This window comes from Rosa rugosa, chromosome 1 (genome assembly GCF_958449725.1).
Source record: "Rosa rugosa chromosome 1, drRosRugo1.1, whole genome shotgun sequence".
In the NCBI taxonomy this organism is placed as follows: domain Eukaryota; kingdom Viridiplantae; phylum Streptophyta; class Magnoliopsida; order Rosales; family Rosaceae; genus Rosa; species Rosa rugosa.
Genome location: NC_084820.1, coordinates 63,801,663 through 63,816,348, shown reverse-complemented (window position 1 = coordinate 63,816,348; position 14,686 = coordinate 63,801,663). Strand labels below are relative to the sequence as shown.

Genomic DNA, 14,686 nt, shown 5'->3' with positions numbered 1-14,686 from the left:
CAAATCTACCACAGATCCTAGGGTTCTAATCTCTGGTTAACTCTGATACCATCTTGTCACGCCCTGACTCGAGCTAATCTTATAATCTCGAGTTAAGGTGTGAATCACATCTTAATTATAGAACCAAAATTTCTATAATCAAAATGTGACAAAAAAAAATTAAAAAAAAATAAATCGTGAACTAACAACTAGATAACAAGATCTCAAAATTCTAGCGGAAGCATATATTACATAGTCTTTATCACATAGTACATTAGTACTCATTAATCTTTATTCCAAACAAACATAAAGGAAACACAAGTTTCACTACCCATTTGACATTATATACATATCGGAACTTCTTGATCTAGTATCTCGATTCCATACCTGTCAAATCTGTTAAGGGGTGAGCTCAACCAGCGGCTCAGTAGGGATATAAAACTTCCTCATGGATAATTGACTAAAGATAATACCATCATATATTTCAATTATAACATGCATATCAAACAATGATGCAATCCAACTCCATTTATATACCCGTTAATCCATATATCAGAATATACAAGCCTACACGTCCCATACCGTGTACTTTACAGTTTTGCAACTGTGATTTAAATATCCAAACATATAAATTATATATATATATATATATATATATATATATATATATATATATTAAAATACTTGTAAATTATTAGTGACAAGTCCTTCTTGCAAAAGAAAGATCATGAGACCATGAGAAAACGTAATGAATATTTTCTCATTATCTCAATGGATTTTGAAAGTCATTTTGAGGTTGAAATAATCTAAATGTTTTCTTTTTCCTTGTTCCTTAGCAAATAAGGATTTTATCATTTGATTGTCCATCCAAACATGATGTTAAAGAAATATATGTGGCAAATTACGAACCCTTGATTTGTTTGCCGACATTAGTAAATTACAGAAACAAATAAAAAAATAAAGTGGATTAGGAAGGATCAAGAAGGTAGGAGAAACCGGGGGAAGAGAAAGAATAAAAAAAAACGGAAAGAAGAAAGAGGGGATCTCTCTGGAACCCGGGGGAACACTCCCTTTGACAAAGAAAGACTCGCTCTCTCTCTCTCTCTCTAGAACCACCTTTGCTTCTATCTCTTTACTTTCCTTCCTCCCGAGTCACCATCGGCGGCAACAGTTTGATCATCAGAAAAGAGATTGGTCATGTTGTGACCATGATTGGTGAATCAAAGGTTTTGATTTTTTCTAGATTTTAATGGATACAATCAATATTGATCCAGGTATGGATCTGGTAGATGGTGTTGTCTTATTTTTTTTCTCTTCTATTAATTCGGGTCGGGATGTTACATAAATTAACCCCCTGACTCAATCAAATCCCCCAAAACCCCTTTTGCTAGTCATCTTGTCTGAAACATTGATCTCCAAGCCCAAATCACCCAAATATATCGACAATTATACCGCCGATATTCTAAACCTAATTGTGCACACGACCTCGCCTGAGCTTGATCCCTACAATGTTCAGACTCAACTACACAAAAGATAATTCCCACAATCACCAAATAACTATAATTTCTCTCCAACTCCTTTACACTTGATAAATAACAACCTCCATGAAAACATGCACTTACATAGATCAACGTATATTTAATACATGTAATTCAAATATCATCAAAGAAATCATCCAAACATAATATTAACGAGAATAACATATACACGAAGCACATGAAATCAATATCCAATCATAAAAAGTTTCCCCAAGATCCCCCTACCTTATTTCCGACAATCGTGGACGATACAAAACAAAATCAAGCCTCCTAAGTCGTCAAAAATAAAGTCACCAAATCAGACTTTTCTTTACACTAATAGAAAGAGTTCGTCAAGACAAATCCGTAGGCGAAAACGGGTCCTAAATCGGACTTACATTTAAAAGATATGATAAAAACAAGTTCTAGAAAGAGAAACTCTCTCCGAAAATTGTGGGGAAAAAGCTGAAAATGGGTTAGCCTATTTTTAGGGTCGGGTAAACCGACATAATGGGTCAGTTTTATGATTTTGGTCCATGAATGAATGGTCATCTCTAACATTTCAACACATGGGTGCCATGTGTCTTGATCTGGTTGTTCTCTCCATCATTATTTGCCACATGTCAAACATCTGATATACATATTCCCAATTGCAACATGTAAGGCTGCTGTCCTTGATCACCAAGTAATGTATATCCACCAATAACAATGCGCCACATCGCCAATTATTGTAATTTCTATCCAAACTTCAAAAATTCCTTAAAAATAGCTCGGAAACCCGAAAAATTAACCGAAAAAATGCTGCAAACTCGTGGCGACCTCTACTTTCCACTTCTAAGCTCAAAAATAAAATTCGACCAACTTCAAAATTCAGGATCTCACACGGCAAGTCAATTTCACGTGGATGATGTTGCAATGAAGACAAGATTGTACTATAAATAGAGCCCAGGCACCTTGAAGAGAATAGAAGAGAACACGAGAGAGAGGAGAATTATAGACACATTATTGATCTTTGTTCTTCCTTTTCTTTAGGTACACTTTGTATGATGTATTATATTGTTTTAAGCATGTTTTCAATATATTTATTGCTAATTTTCTTAAATAAGTTGAGGAAACCACATTATGAAATAAGTTTTATTTAATTATCTATTGATTCCCATAGTTATGTTTTTTCATGCCGATGACTCTTGCTTCAAAATGAATTAATAAAATCTTTGTTCCTTTCACCTCTATTGTCATGTTATTTTGGTAGTTTGGAAGTCAATTTTATTAATCCATGCTTGGCTTTGTAAAATATTAAATATGAACTCTTCTAATCTCTTGTCATTCAAATGAGCTTGTTTCACATCGGATGCTTAGCACACACTTTGATCTTTTGTAGTTTCAATAAGTTTATGCACATGCGAAGCTTTGGTATTCATAATTAAGAAGCAAAGAAAAGTCTACTTTAGAGCCATTTCATGTTTGCTTCATTGTTAAATTTTGATCAAGGAGTAGATTGATTTCTAGATTATTAGAAATTTATTGAGCAATGTGGTGGAATCCGATACCTTAGTTACTTCATCATCAAGGTATACTTTATTTGTTTGCTTTGTTTTAATTTTTACATGTCTAGCTAAATCACATCCAACTTTTTTTCAACTAGGTTGGCGTTAAATTAATTTCGGTTCGATTAGTTCTTCCTATTTCATACAGTGCCTGTGGGTTCGACCTCGCTCTTGCACTTCTGTGCTGTAATTGATTTGTGCGCTTGCGAGTAACATCACTCCTTTATAGTAGAGAGTAATCTAAAGCCACTTCAAATGTCTACCCAATGCTTAGCGAGCAGTGGTAGCACTGCTGCTCAGACTTCACATTTGGATGTTAAAAGACTGACAGCAAATTACAAGCCAAGTATTTGGAGTTACGATTTTCTTCAGTCGTTACAGATTGATGATCGTAATCATGTATGTACGAAGTTTATAATCCAATGCACATTGTGATCATTTTCAATATTACTCAATTAATTAACTAGTATATGTTTGATTTTGTAGGAAGAAGTATACGAAGATAATAGGTGGAAGTTGATGGAGGAGCATCTCAAAAATATGATTGATGCAGAGTCACTAGAGACTACTCTTGAATTGATTGATGACATCCAACGATTAGGTTTGGGACACCGATTCGAGGCCAGTATAACAGAAGCGCTTGATAGAGTTTTGAAGAATCTTGACCAAATAACAAACGAGGGTACTCCAAGTCTCCACCTCATTGCTCTCAGCTTCAGGCTCCTTAGACAGTATGGGTTTCAAGTCACGCAAGGTAAGTAGCTAGGGATTAACTAATGACAAATTAATCCAGAAATCTTCTTTCTTTTTTTTTTGGGTGGTGGGCGAGATGAAAAAACTTGGATATCAACATGTCACTTGTTCAACCTAACCGAGACAATTCGTCTGATATTATGCTCCTATATATCTTCACGAGAAACATTAAAGATACTATATTAAAGGAAAATTCTATAATATAATAATAAATGCATGATATACATACAAATATATAATTACCACTTTTAGAACTTCATTACTCAAACGAGAAATCTAATGCTTTGACGATAAATTTTTCTTAACAATTCCATGATTTGTTGAAGTGATAACATAAGAAAATAGATTACATGTATGCATGTGATTAAGATATTTGCAAGTATATACGTTGAAGTGTCCTTCATTAATTGGTGAGTACGAGACTAGGAGGTGTCCTTCATTAATTGGGGTATTATCTTAGTTAATATTTATTTTGTTCACATTTTATGGATATTTTTACTGCACTTTCATGGGGTAAAGCTATGGTATGTTAACATTTCTCATACATCAACTATTTTTACCACTTTAAGGACTCATGTTACCACTTTAAGGACTCATGTTACTATTTTGAGGACTCATATGGTAAATTAAGAAAATTTACCACTTTAAGACTCATGTTACCACTTTGAGCACTAATATTACTATTTTGAGGACTCATGTGGTAACTAAGAAAATTTACCACTTTAAGGACTCATGTTAACACTTTGAGGACTAATATTACTATTTTGAGGACTCATTTTACCACTTTTAAGGCAATTGTATGCATGTCATACGTTAACACATTATAGAATTTTCCACTTTCATGTATGACCTTCTTGCAATTATCATTGTGAGAATTCAAGCAACAAGTAAATGAGATCTATATATTTTACTCTATGAAAGATTAAACCTATTTTCATTAATATATAGAGACTATTTTTTTTAATTACCTTTTGGGTCATATATACTAGTTATCGTTGAGGTAAAATATAGATACAAAATTTTCATTCAGAAATTAACATATATGTACCGTTCGCGAGACAAGCCATAACATAAGGGGCGAATTTGATGATTTCATAAGTTAATATATTTGATTATTTATGCAGAGTGCCTACATAGAATCTTGAAAAAAGAGACCAACATTGGCTAGAAATTAACCTCACCCATTAATTTTTATTTCATATTAATTAGATAATTCTTCTTATTGTCTTATCAATCATCTATGTTCTGGTCGCATTCAAACATATCGGACTGTAGAATCTAATTCTATCCTTTTTTCCCCCTCAATTAGGTTAACCTCACAGCTGTTTAGCTTTTGATCAGTTCACATGTCAATTCATTCTAACATGCATTTGTATGTTACCCACCAGATGTTTTCAAAAATTTCACCAACTGTGACGGCAGCTTCAAGGATTGCCTTTGCAAAGATGTCAAAGGCATGCTAAGTCTATACGAAGCTTCATTCCTTGGTATTGAAGGAGAAACCCTCTTGGATGAGGCCCTTGCATTCACCAGCATGCACCTTAAAAACCTCAGCAGATTGCATATTACTCAAGTAAAAGGTGTATTTGAGCAAGTGAGTCATGCATTGGAGATGCCATTGCACCACAGAATGCAAAGATTAGAAGCTAGATGGTATATTGAGGCATACAGTAAAAAGGCAGATGCAAATCAGGTGCTACTTGAATTTGCCAAGCTAGATTACAATGTTGTGCAACAAACATACCGAAGAGATTTTAAAGATATTTCAAGGTGATAAATAAAACCTATAGATTATACTAGTACCTATCAGTTCTATTTTTATTAGTTATTAATTAACTTGCAGGACAGGCTCTAGCTAACATGCATTTTGAAGGGGGTGAATTGAGCAGGCGTTCTTAAAAAATTTGGGGCCGACCAAGGTGGTTGCCTCACTTGGCAACCCTAAAGGCGGTCCTTGTAGATCCTATATATGTATGTAATATTCCAGACTAACTTAGACTCCTTAATGACAATTCCATTAAATAGGTGGTGGAAGGATACGGGGTTAGCAAAGAAGTTGTCCTTCAGCAGAGACAGACTGATGGAGTTGTTCTTTTGGTCAGTTGGTATAGTGTCTGAACCTCAATTCAACGATGTTAGGAAAGGGATAACTAAAGTCAGTGCTCTGATAACGACTATTGATGATGTCTATGATGTTTATGGTACTTTGGATGAACTAGAGCTATTCACATCTGTTGTTGAAAGGTAATTAATTGGTTCGATCTTTTGATTAGACGTAAACTAGCAAGTCATTAGTCATACACTTATATATAATGAGCTAAACTATGTGTATGTAACTATATACTAATCCCAATTAGTGGTAATTCAGATGGGATGTGAATGCTGTGGAAATTCTTTCAGACTACCAATTGAAGCTCTGTTTCCTTGCTCTCTATAACACTGTGAATGAAATGACTTATGAAACTTTGAAGGAGCAAGGAGTGAACGTCCTTCCTTACCTAACAAAAGCTGTAAGTACATGTATATAATTCCTTTAAAACATATTTAAGCTTTAGAGTCTTGTGATTGTCCAAGTTTTTTTCAACAGTGGTCGTATGTTGATGATGACCTGTGCTCTCACACCTTGCTTGCATATTGATATTCTCAGTGGGCTGATATGTGCAAATCTTGGCTAACGGAGGCAAAGTGGCGTCATAACAAGTACACACCAACATTTGAAGAATATCTTGCCAATGCATGGATATCAGTGTCTGGGGTGGTCATTCTAGTCCATACCTACTTTCTGTTGAATCAAAATATCTCAAATGAAGCACTTAAATGCTTAGAGAATCACCATGATCTCTTGCGTTGGCCGTCTCTTATTTTTCGGCTCTCAAATGATTTGGTTACTTCGAAGGTCTGTCTTCAATTAAATGCTCTTCATCTCCATCTTTGTTATCTATTCTCTAGCTTTTAACATATTGGTAATGCGCTACGTTGCAGGCGGAACTAGAGAGAGGTGAAACTGCAACTTCAATATCCTGCATCAAACGTAGTGGTGTTGTTTCTGATGAGGAATCTGCTCGCGGATATATAAGTGATTTGATTGAGAGTAGTTGGAAGAAGATGAACAAAGATGGGCTGATATTTAGTGCTAGTAGTGCTTCTTTTCCATTCACAAAGGAATTTGTAGCAGCAGCAACAAACCTTGCTCGAATTGCCCAATGCATCTACCAATATGGAGACGGGATTGGTGCCCCGGACAAAAGAGTAAAGAACCGGATCCTAGCAGTGATTGTACAACCGGTTTAATGGAATGGAGCTCTACTCATGTCTTCCGAGGAAAAAGTAGAACAAACCCAACTAGTTTAGCTCAAAATAAAGTCCCATATTTAAAGTTTACACATTATCCAAATTTCCAAGAACATCAATTTGGTCTTGTTAAATAAATTTGTTGACAAGAATAAGATTAAGTTCTTTTCCCAAGTTGTTTAATAGATTTTATCGATATGCATGCTATTATTAGATTTAAGGATGTAACTTGGTCTGTGTGTAGCAATAATATTTCTCAACGAGGAAGCACTAAATTAAGTTCTTCTCAAGAGCTTTATCTATTTTTCACAATGTTTTAATATTTATAATTTTTTTTAATAATGTTAGTTGAACCACTTTTTAAGGTACCATATGTGTCTTACTTTATGTGGATGTAGCACAAAGTTTAACCTATCAAAGAATTTCATTAAATGACATAGATATGCCACATTAGCTACGATAGAGATTTCTCCTTGAAATTTCTTTTTTCATTAAAAAAATAATAATAATAATAATAATAATAAAATCAATATTCCCAAAATGGGTGCTATTGGGTTTTTGGCCCAATTTAGCCTGACGGGCCTGTATCAAATTTTGGTTCCTAGAGGATTGGTCCAAGACATCGTACTTTTGTTTGGCGTGGCTTAATTATGCTAGCAAACTTCATGCTAGCTTAGTAATCAAGAAGACTGATTTTGTGTTTGGTGCTGAAGATGAATTAAGTTTTCTTTTTAAATCTTACCTGCTATGCTATGTTTTGCAACAAGCTAAAGAGATTTCTGGAGCACCATAATTTAGTGCATTGGCGAAGAAGTTCTTGTTAAAATTTAATTTTGTGAATGCCAATCGTGGTAAGTGTAGGCTTGCTGAATAAGTGAGCTTTATTGTAATAGTGGATGGTACTAGTATTTCCTAACCTGCTTGGCTAATAATGAGTAGAGGAAATCATTATAAGTGTCATTTTTCCTTGGAATGAATGATATCTCTATCTTTTACTCAAAAAAAAATGTTTTCAGGTGGTAAAAACATCTTGAGTAAACTCAAAGAAGTCTTAACTGCATGTATTTGTAGGCAAGAAGAAACAAAGGCAATTATCTACATGTATTGGCAGATAATGAGTAGAGGAAATCATTGTGAGGGCCGTTCTAGCCTTGGGATGAATGATATCTCTATCTCTTACTCAAAAAAAAAAAATTGTTCGCAGGTGGTCAAACATCTTGAGTAAACTCAAAGAACTCCTAACTGCATGCATTTGGGGGTAATCTGGTGTTCACCTGGTCAGTTGTTGATCAAAGAATTTATGTTCAATAACCCTTAGATTTACATCCAATGGTGGAAAACAAAACACCTCAACTTAATAATAATTCTCTCTGCCATTAGATTTACATCCAAGGGTGGTTAATCATTATTTTCTTAGTCAATAACGGACCAGGTGAACATTTTTGTGTAGGTAATAAGAAACAAAGACAATTTATTTATTTTAAGTGAAGAAATCATTGTATTAATAATGATCCTGAACTAAAGGCTAGCAAATGCTAATTTAAAAAAAACGCCTTAACAAATCACCTAGTAACGTAGCAGTGGCGATGAATGTTCAACTGCTTAAGGGGCCCGATAACTTATATACATGGATAAATCTCGATCTCTTAGACCAAATACACATTAATATGCCTCTCTTCTTCCTTTTCCATTTTCTCCCCACCACCTTCTAGTGATGGCACTGATTTTCGAAACATTGTTTTGCCTCTAGTGCTGATTTTCACAGCGCTAATTGTGTGTTTGATCCTCATCTTAACAATTTTCGTCATTCAGTTCTATTGCTAGCACGATTATGTGGCCACTTGAATATCCAACTGATGAGCCAGGCCCATTAGGTGGTGGAAGGATAGGGTACAAGACCTAGTTTTACCACATTAATCCTGGGTTACTGGGTATACAAATTTTGTAGGCAAATATCGGATCCATCTTGTTCACATTCCCTCTTTAGTTCTCTTTTAGTTTCATCTTTTGTCAAATTTTGATTCTTTAAAGCCATCAAGCAAGCAGAGAAACCTAGCGAGGAAGATATTTCACAATGACCCCAAGACCAAGGCAGTAGTACAAGTCGGTACTTCTTATATATTTTGTTGTTATAACAAACTCCTTTTGAAAATATGAAATACAAAAGTATTTTTTAAAAATATGTCATTAACCTTAAGGTTGCTTCAATGAGAAGCTTGGTTCCTGTGGACGTGGTCATGGTCTCATGGACTCATGATATTCAACTATATATACAGTGGTAACTAGTTGCTTATATTATAATCCGGATCGATCAATCTATAAGTAACAACAATAATGGATTTAAGAAAGAAGGACCTGGCATGGGAACTTGCAGAAGAAGAAAGTGGCGTCTAAGGAAAGGGTTTATGGGATTTTGTCTCTCTTGACTCTTAATCCATTCATGTTTATATCTTGGTTTCATCAAGATTCAGATTGACCCGGAAAACCAACCTTTAATATCCACACACAATTCAGGTCCATGTGAATAGTGAATCTCCTTCCATCTTACGCCATGTTATTATTACGTCAATGAAGGATCGAGTCTAGTTGCTGAAACCAAAAGCTCGATCAACTCTGTTTTACAGAAGGTTTAAATGATCTTCGGTCTCTCTGTTTTTGTCGAATTGCAATTTTTAATCCTCGTGTTAATGCTTACAACTTTGATCACTGATGTCAAACATTTATATTCATACAAAACTTGATGTGCCAATAATGGATTTAGCAAAAGTTTGTTCCTCTTTATTAGTCAAATTATTGAACACAAATGCCTGGGTGGGGATCATTTGCATATTATTAGTGAGAGTAGGTTGTGAGTAGGTATAGTAACAGTGGAGAGTCACTAGAACTAGACCCAATGCAGGGTTTGGTATGAATATTCGTCAGAAGCATGCAAGTCAGAAACTCGGAATTAGAATATGTGATTCATTAATTTGTTGGGAGAATATCTTATGGAAAATGTTTTCTTGATAATTAAGTGTTCGAGGCAAGTTGATATATTGTGATTTCACATGATTGAAATTGCTGCTTTACTTGAGATTATTTAGGTGGAAACATTAATAGGTTTCTTTCTTTGAATCCTTCTGTACGTTCTGTAAGGGCAAAGGGCTTTCTGTTCATGCTTTAACTCCTTGGATCACAATTTTATGTTATCTAGGCCTTTTTACCTATTCAAACTTACCCATGAAGATTGCAATGAATATTTAACAGCCGGTGAATTGAATCAGGGTTTAGGTTTAGAGTCAATAATGTAGAATAACATTGCTTGGTTTCATTCAGTCCCTGTGTTCTGTAAGGGAAAGCCATGTTCATGCTTTAATTCCTTCAATTACAATTTCTTTTTAAAACCTATGGTCTTTTCATCTTTTCAAGACTTACCCATGAAAGGTCGCTATCAGTTTTTAACAGTTGGTTCATTCTAGTTTTCACTCTTCAGGAATAGTTTTCTTAGATTCTCGGACAGCTAAAGAGAACAGGGAGTTGAGAGTTGTTCATGTCAACTTGTGTTTTTCTGTATAGGCTTGCAGTCAATAATGCAGAGGAAGACTTGGGAGTCAATAAGTGAACCTTGTTATTCAGTTTCCCACTTCGATTGTTTTTGGGGCAAGTCAACAACAACTACACTACTTGTATATAATATCTTACTACTAGCTTTTTATTCTTTGTTTGATTAGTTGACAAATAATTGAGACAAACAAAATCTTAATTTTTAGTTTACGCGGTAAAAAATCCTACAATGCTCTAAAATATTAATACTCTTCAAACATCAACCATTAAATTCGGTCAATAGTCGGAAAGTATAAGCGGTTGACAATTTGGATTTCACATAGAGGACATTGTAGACAAATATATGATGATGATTAAGAAAAGGGGGAATAGTTCATGTGCTAAATATGCAGCTTATGCCTTAAATGGAAAAGTATGTAATGAAATATGCTCAGCTTTTCATTCCCTCTCAAATTTGACACCATGCTGCTTTCCAGCTTGCATTGCATTAGAGAATGCCCCAAAATGTGAGAGTGACTTGAGGAAATGACTTGACCTTGAATTCCCATCTTCTACCAAGAGCACTAAAGAAAAATCAATAGGGACTAGTCATAACAAAATGACTCAACAGCAGTTCTCTTTCTGTAACTGTATACGACCAAGAGTTCACCTTTAGTTATACAGAAAAGAAAGAAAAACTGTTACAAACACAAAAAGTCATAAACCCCCACCCATTCCTTTTTGCTATACATATATGAGATATAGTACTTCATAAAAAAATAAAATGAAATGCAAAACTATCATGAACAAAGTTTGGGCAAGGATCTTGCATGACTGTGGCTTGATAACACTCTTGATTTTGTGAACTTTGCCATTTGGATTTGCATTTTCTTGCACATTTTTTCCAACTCCATGACCCTCCACTGCATACCATGTAAATGTTCTCTCAGTTTCTCGTTGTCAGCCGAGAGATCAAGTTTTCCAGCATAAAGCACACGTTGTTCATTGGAATCATGACCATTCCTTCCCTCATTATCTACCTCAGTGACACTAAAAGGGGAGTCACCATAGGACTTGGGATTGTTAGTGGCATGAAATAATCTCTTAAGCTTGACTTGCTGAGAAATGAGAGCTTGGACTGCTGATTTTGATGGGAATTTTGCATTCTGAGAAAGGTGTATGCAAGCTTCTTCCGAGAGCTTCTCATAGTTCAATAAACAACAGAGTTTCATCTTTTCCTCTTCGGACAATCCTCCATGTACCTATAACAAACCGGTTCAATCCATAAGAAGTTTCATACACATAAATCTAAAATTAGTCACAATGTTCTAAGCTGTCAAATTTGATATGTTGATCAACAATCATAACTTATGTACACGGCTAAAATTATAGGTAATTGAAACTAGATGACTTGAATAAAAAAAATTTGAGATAAATGCAATACCTCTAGATACATATCGATGGCACGGTAAAGCTCATCATAGGAGTCTCTAGCAGCATCTGGCAGGACCATGGCTAAAGCCAGAAACTTTGAAGGCCTTAAACAAGGATCTGGGGCTACTTCTGCTATATACAAATCCACCAAGACTCCAACTTTCCTCAATCTCATAGGAGACGCTTTTGATGTTCCTCCGCGCAGAAATGAGTTCAAAAACCTCAAAACAAGATTGACATCATACAAGTGATTGATCCCATGTAGGGAAGGAACAAGCAAGTTATCCAATGATGCTTGATCCAACTGTGAGCCAATCATGCTCTCCAACTTATTCCTGCTGCTTTTGTTTATGTTTATATTCTGAACAACACGAAGAATCCAAAACAAAGTTTTGCAAGAAACAGAGCTCTGATCAAGAATGTAAAGCATATCAATGACTGCTTCTGCAATAGTGCGCTTGGCATCGGATTCGACAGTGTAGAACTTCGATTTCTGGTAATAAAAGAGGAACCTACTGATAGTAACATGATCAAACTTTCGAGTAACCATGGATTTCACCAGCATTTCAACCAAATTGGGACCTAAAACTAGAAGATCCTCGAACCACCATGTTGAGCGAGAGGAGCTGGTTTTCAAGCTCTCGGTGCTTCTAGTGTCACACGAAAACCGAATGCCAGAGCTATCTGGGGATGAAGTTGAAGGACATGGACTTGCTTCACTGGCCAAAGCCAGTCTTCCCACAATGCAATCCAAGCATTTCTCAAGTAGAGGCAAACAATTAGTTGCCGGAAGTAAATCTTGGCACTGCTTCAAAGCAATCAAGAGCTCAGACCAAGTCCAATACCTCATCTCTTCAAGTGATTTCTCGGTTTTTTCGAACAAATTGCGTGCTCCGGAAACAGAAATGTTCATTTCCATGAAAATGGCAGCAAAATGTAGGAGGGAAAAATTGGAAGGAGTTACGTCAATGCTGCCATTGTTGTAGCAGAACCTTGAAATGAGCTCAAAACTCTCTGCACCTCCTGGAAAGTCATGGAAGACAACTTTAAGATTTCTTGTGGAACCTTTTGATTTGCCAAGTAACTTGCTCAACTTGCCCGAATAGGAAGCAATAACTCTCTGCAGAAATAGTCATCAACAGCCAGTGTTAGATGAGAACTAGCTTGCTGAAAAAAAAGCAAATAACACTCGCAACTTCATTGAGAGCTAATAGAAGGGTCACAAAGCTATGCAATATCAAGGCTTTCTGAAACAAACAGAACAAAAAAAAAAATCCCAGTTCAGAATAGACGGAAACCCACCAAGAGAATGAACACATTGAATTGGGAAAAAAAGAAAAGACCAAATAGAGGTCCTTCTAGGCCATAAATTGTGGGGAGGGCAACCCAGAAGTGATGCCTACTGATCAGGGGTCATCCCCTCAATGAAGGGTAGAAATAATTTGAGCAATAAATGTTTGTTAAATCGAGCGATCCAAATTCGTGAAAGAAAAGGTGGGGGGAACATTTCACTGATTTCAGGCCCATATAGCCATAAACACCACCATTAAATGAGACTATGAGAGAACAAAGGCAAAAGGAAAATAAAGAGAAGCATTTTGCTGCCCTTTCCATTTCAACGTCTAGTTCTCCTCCAAAAAAAAATAGACTGAACAGAAGCATGAAAGCTGAAGGTGGCCATGACCCACATCAATGCAGAACAGATGAAAAATTAAATGGTGGATAACATGGAATTTAGCCATGAAAAAAAAAACTACTAGAACATACACAAAGCACAGAACTTGCAAAAGATGCAAAATATACAGTAGGTTTTGCAAGCATTTCAGAAGTTTTTACCTTGTTCACCATGAAAGACTCCTCACCATTAACATCCACTTCAAGATCACAGCAAACCTCCATTGTACCCAAACGATCAAAACACCCCTCAAATCAGGAGTCTTTTCTGGGAAATTGTAACCAGAAGAGAAAGAAAGCAACTTTTCAACAACCCAACAAAGACAAAGAAATGAAGAGGGGCCAGATTGGGAGTGAAGTGGAGGAGGAAGAAGATGACACAAGGTCATATATTCTGAAGTGGGCAAGAGGACAAACACAAGGAGGTGAAGGGCTTCTTTGGTTAATGCAAAAATGGGTACTATTGGTTCAGGCCTCAATTGACTGGGATATAGAGAGACAAGGGATCTAAAGGTGCATTAGGAAATGTGAAACAACAAAGAGTATAGAGACAGAAAAGAGTGATATATAATATTTGACTAATGAATCCATGGAGCAGTTGAAGTGTGTGTTACTAATTAATTAGACAAATACTAGCAGTTGCCCCCATTCTGACATTCCCAGAGAAAATGAATCTCAGTTTAGGAAAAATGGTAAAAGTGGAAGTAAAATATTGATGTTAATGTTTGATATTCTTGGGGGAGACCATTGAGCTTGGAATTAAAGCTTTGTGCTGGCTTTCCCTCCATGGGTTTATTTCCACGTTCTTCGCTGCAAGTCCCTGTAGCACAGTGCACCCATTCCCTTCCTCCTTCTCTAACTACTTTATTCCATCTCCTCCTCCCAAGCTAGGTTTGCTAAATTGACTTAAATGCCCGCTTCGGGTCCTTTATCAGATTTTCTTTTTGGTGATTTGGATTAGAATTTTGG

General features: G+C 35.8%; 2 protein-coding genes across 3 annotated transcripts; one reads left to right on the top strand and one right to left on the bottom strand.

The window, feature by feature from the left end:
* Nucleotides 1–2,481: 2,481 nt before the first annotated feature.
* On the top strand, nucleotides 2,482–7,280 carry LOC133744508 (tricyclene synthase EBOS, chloroplastic-like). The gene is made up of 8 exons (XM_062172607.1): nucleotides 2,482–2,528; nucleotides 3,142–3,442; nucleotides 3,530–3,797; nucleotides 5,185–5,566; nucleotides 5,822–6,040; nucleotides 6,165–6,306; nucleotides 6,444–6,692; nucleotides 6,779–7,280. Exons 2-8 carry the CDS (start codon nucleotides 3,299–3,301, stop codon nucleotides 7,085–7,087), a joined length of 1,713 nt encoding a protein of 570 aa, XP_062028591.1. The 5' UTR covers nucleotides 2,482–2,528; nucleotides 3,142–3,298; the 3' UTR covers nucleotides 7,088–7,280.
* A 3,767-nt stretch (nucleotides 7,281–11,047) lies between these two features.
* Nucleotides 11,048–14,554, bottom strand: LOC133726074 (BTB/POZ domain-containing protein At3g22104). Of its 2 annotated transcripts, none has more exons than XM_062153541.1 (3): nucleotides 13,880–14,554; nucleotides 12,054–13,163; nucleotides 11,048–11,871 (listed from the first exon to the last, which is right to left on the bottom strand). In XM_062153541.1, exons 1-3 carry the CDS (start codon nucleotides 13,940–13,942, stop codon nucleotides 11,410–11,412), a joined length of 1,635 nt encoding a protein of 544 aa, XP_062009525.1. In that variant the 5' UTR covers nucleotides 13,943–14,554; the 3' UTR covers nucleotides 11,048–11,409. The 2 variants fall into 2 exon arrangements, with proteins under 2 accessions (XP_062009525.1, XP_062009526.1); XM_062153542.1 differs by lacking the exon at nucleotides 13,880–14,554 and adding an exon at nucleotides 13,346–13,830.
* Between the last annotated feature and the right edge of the window lie 132 nt (nucleotides 14,555–14,686).

What these genes read in the sequence shown, in the direction of transcription:
- LOC133744508 (XM_062172607.1), top strand. Translation starts at nt 3,299, where the DNA reads ATGTCTACCCAATGCTTAGCGAGCAGTGGTAGCACTGCTGCTCAGACT. An exon ending in TTCACATCTGTTGTTGAAAG is followed by an intron (nt 6,041 to 6,164) that starts GTAATTAATTGG and finishes GTGGTAATTCAG; the next exon opens with ATGGGATGTGAATGCTGTGG. An exon ending in TTCCTTACCTAACAAAAGCT is followed by an intron (nt 6,307 to 6,443) that starts GTAAGTACATGT and finishes TGATATTCTCAG; the next exon opens with TGGGCTGATATGTGCAAATC.
- LOC133726074 (XM_062153541.1), bottom strand. Translation starts at nt 13,942, where the DNA reads ATGGAGGTTTGCTGTGATCTTGAAGTGGATGTTAATGGTGAGGAGTCT. An exon ending in AGTCTTTCATGGTGAACAAG is followed by an intron (nt 13,164 to 13,879) that starts GTAAAAACTTCT and finishes CTATTTCTGCAG; the next exon opens with AGAGTTATTGCTTCCTATTC. An exon ending in CCATCGATATGTATCTAGAG is followed by an intron (nt 11,872 to 12,053) that starts GTATTGCATTTA and finishes GGTTTGTTATAG; the next exon opens with GTACATGGAGGATTGTCCGA.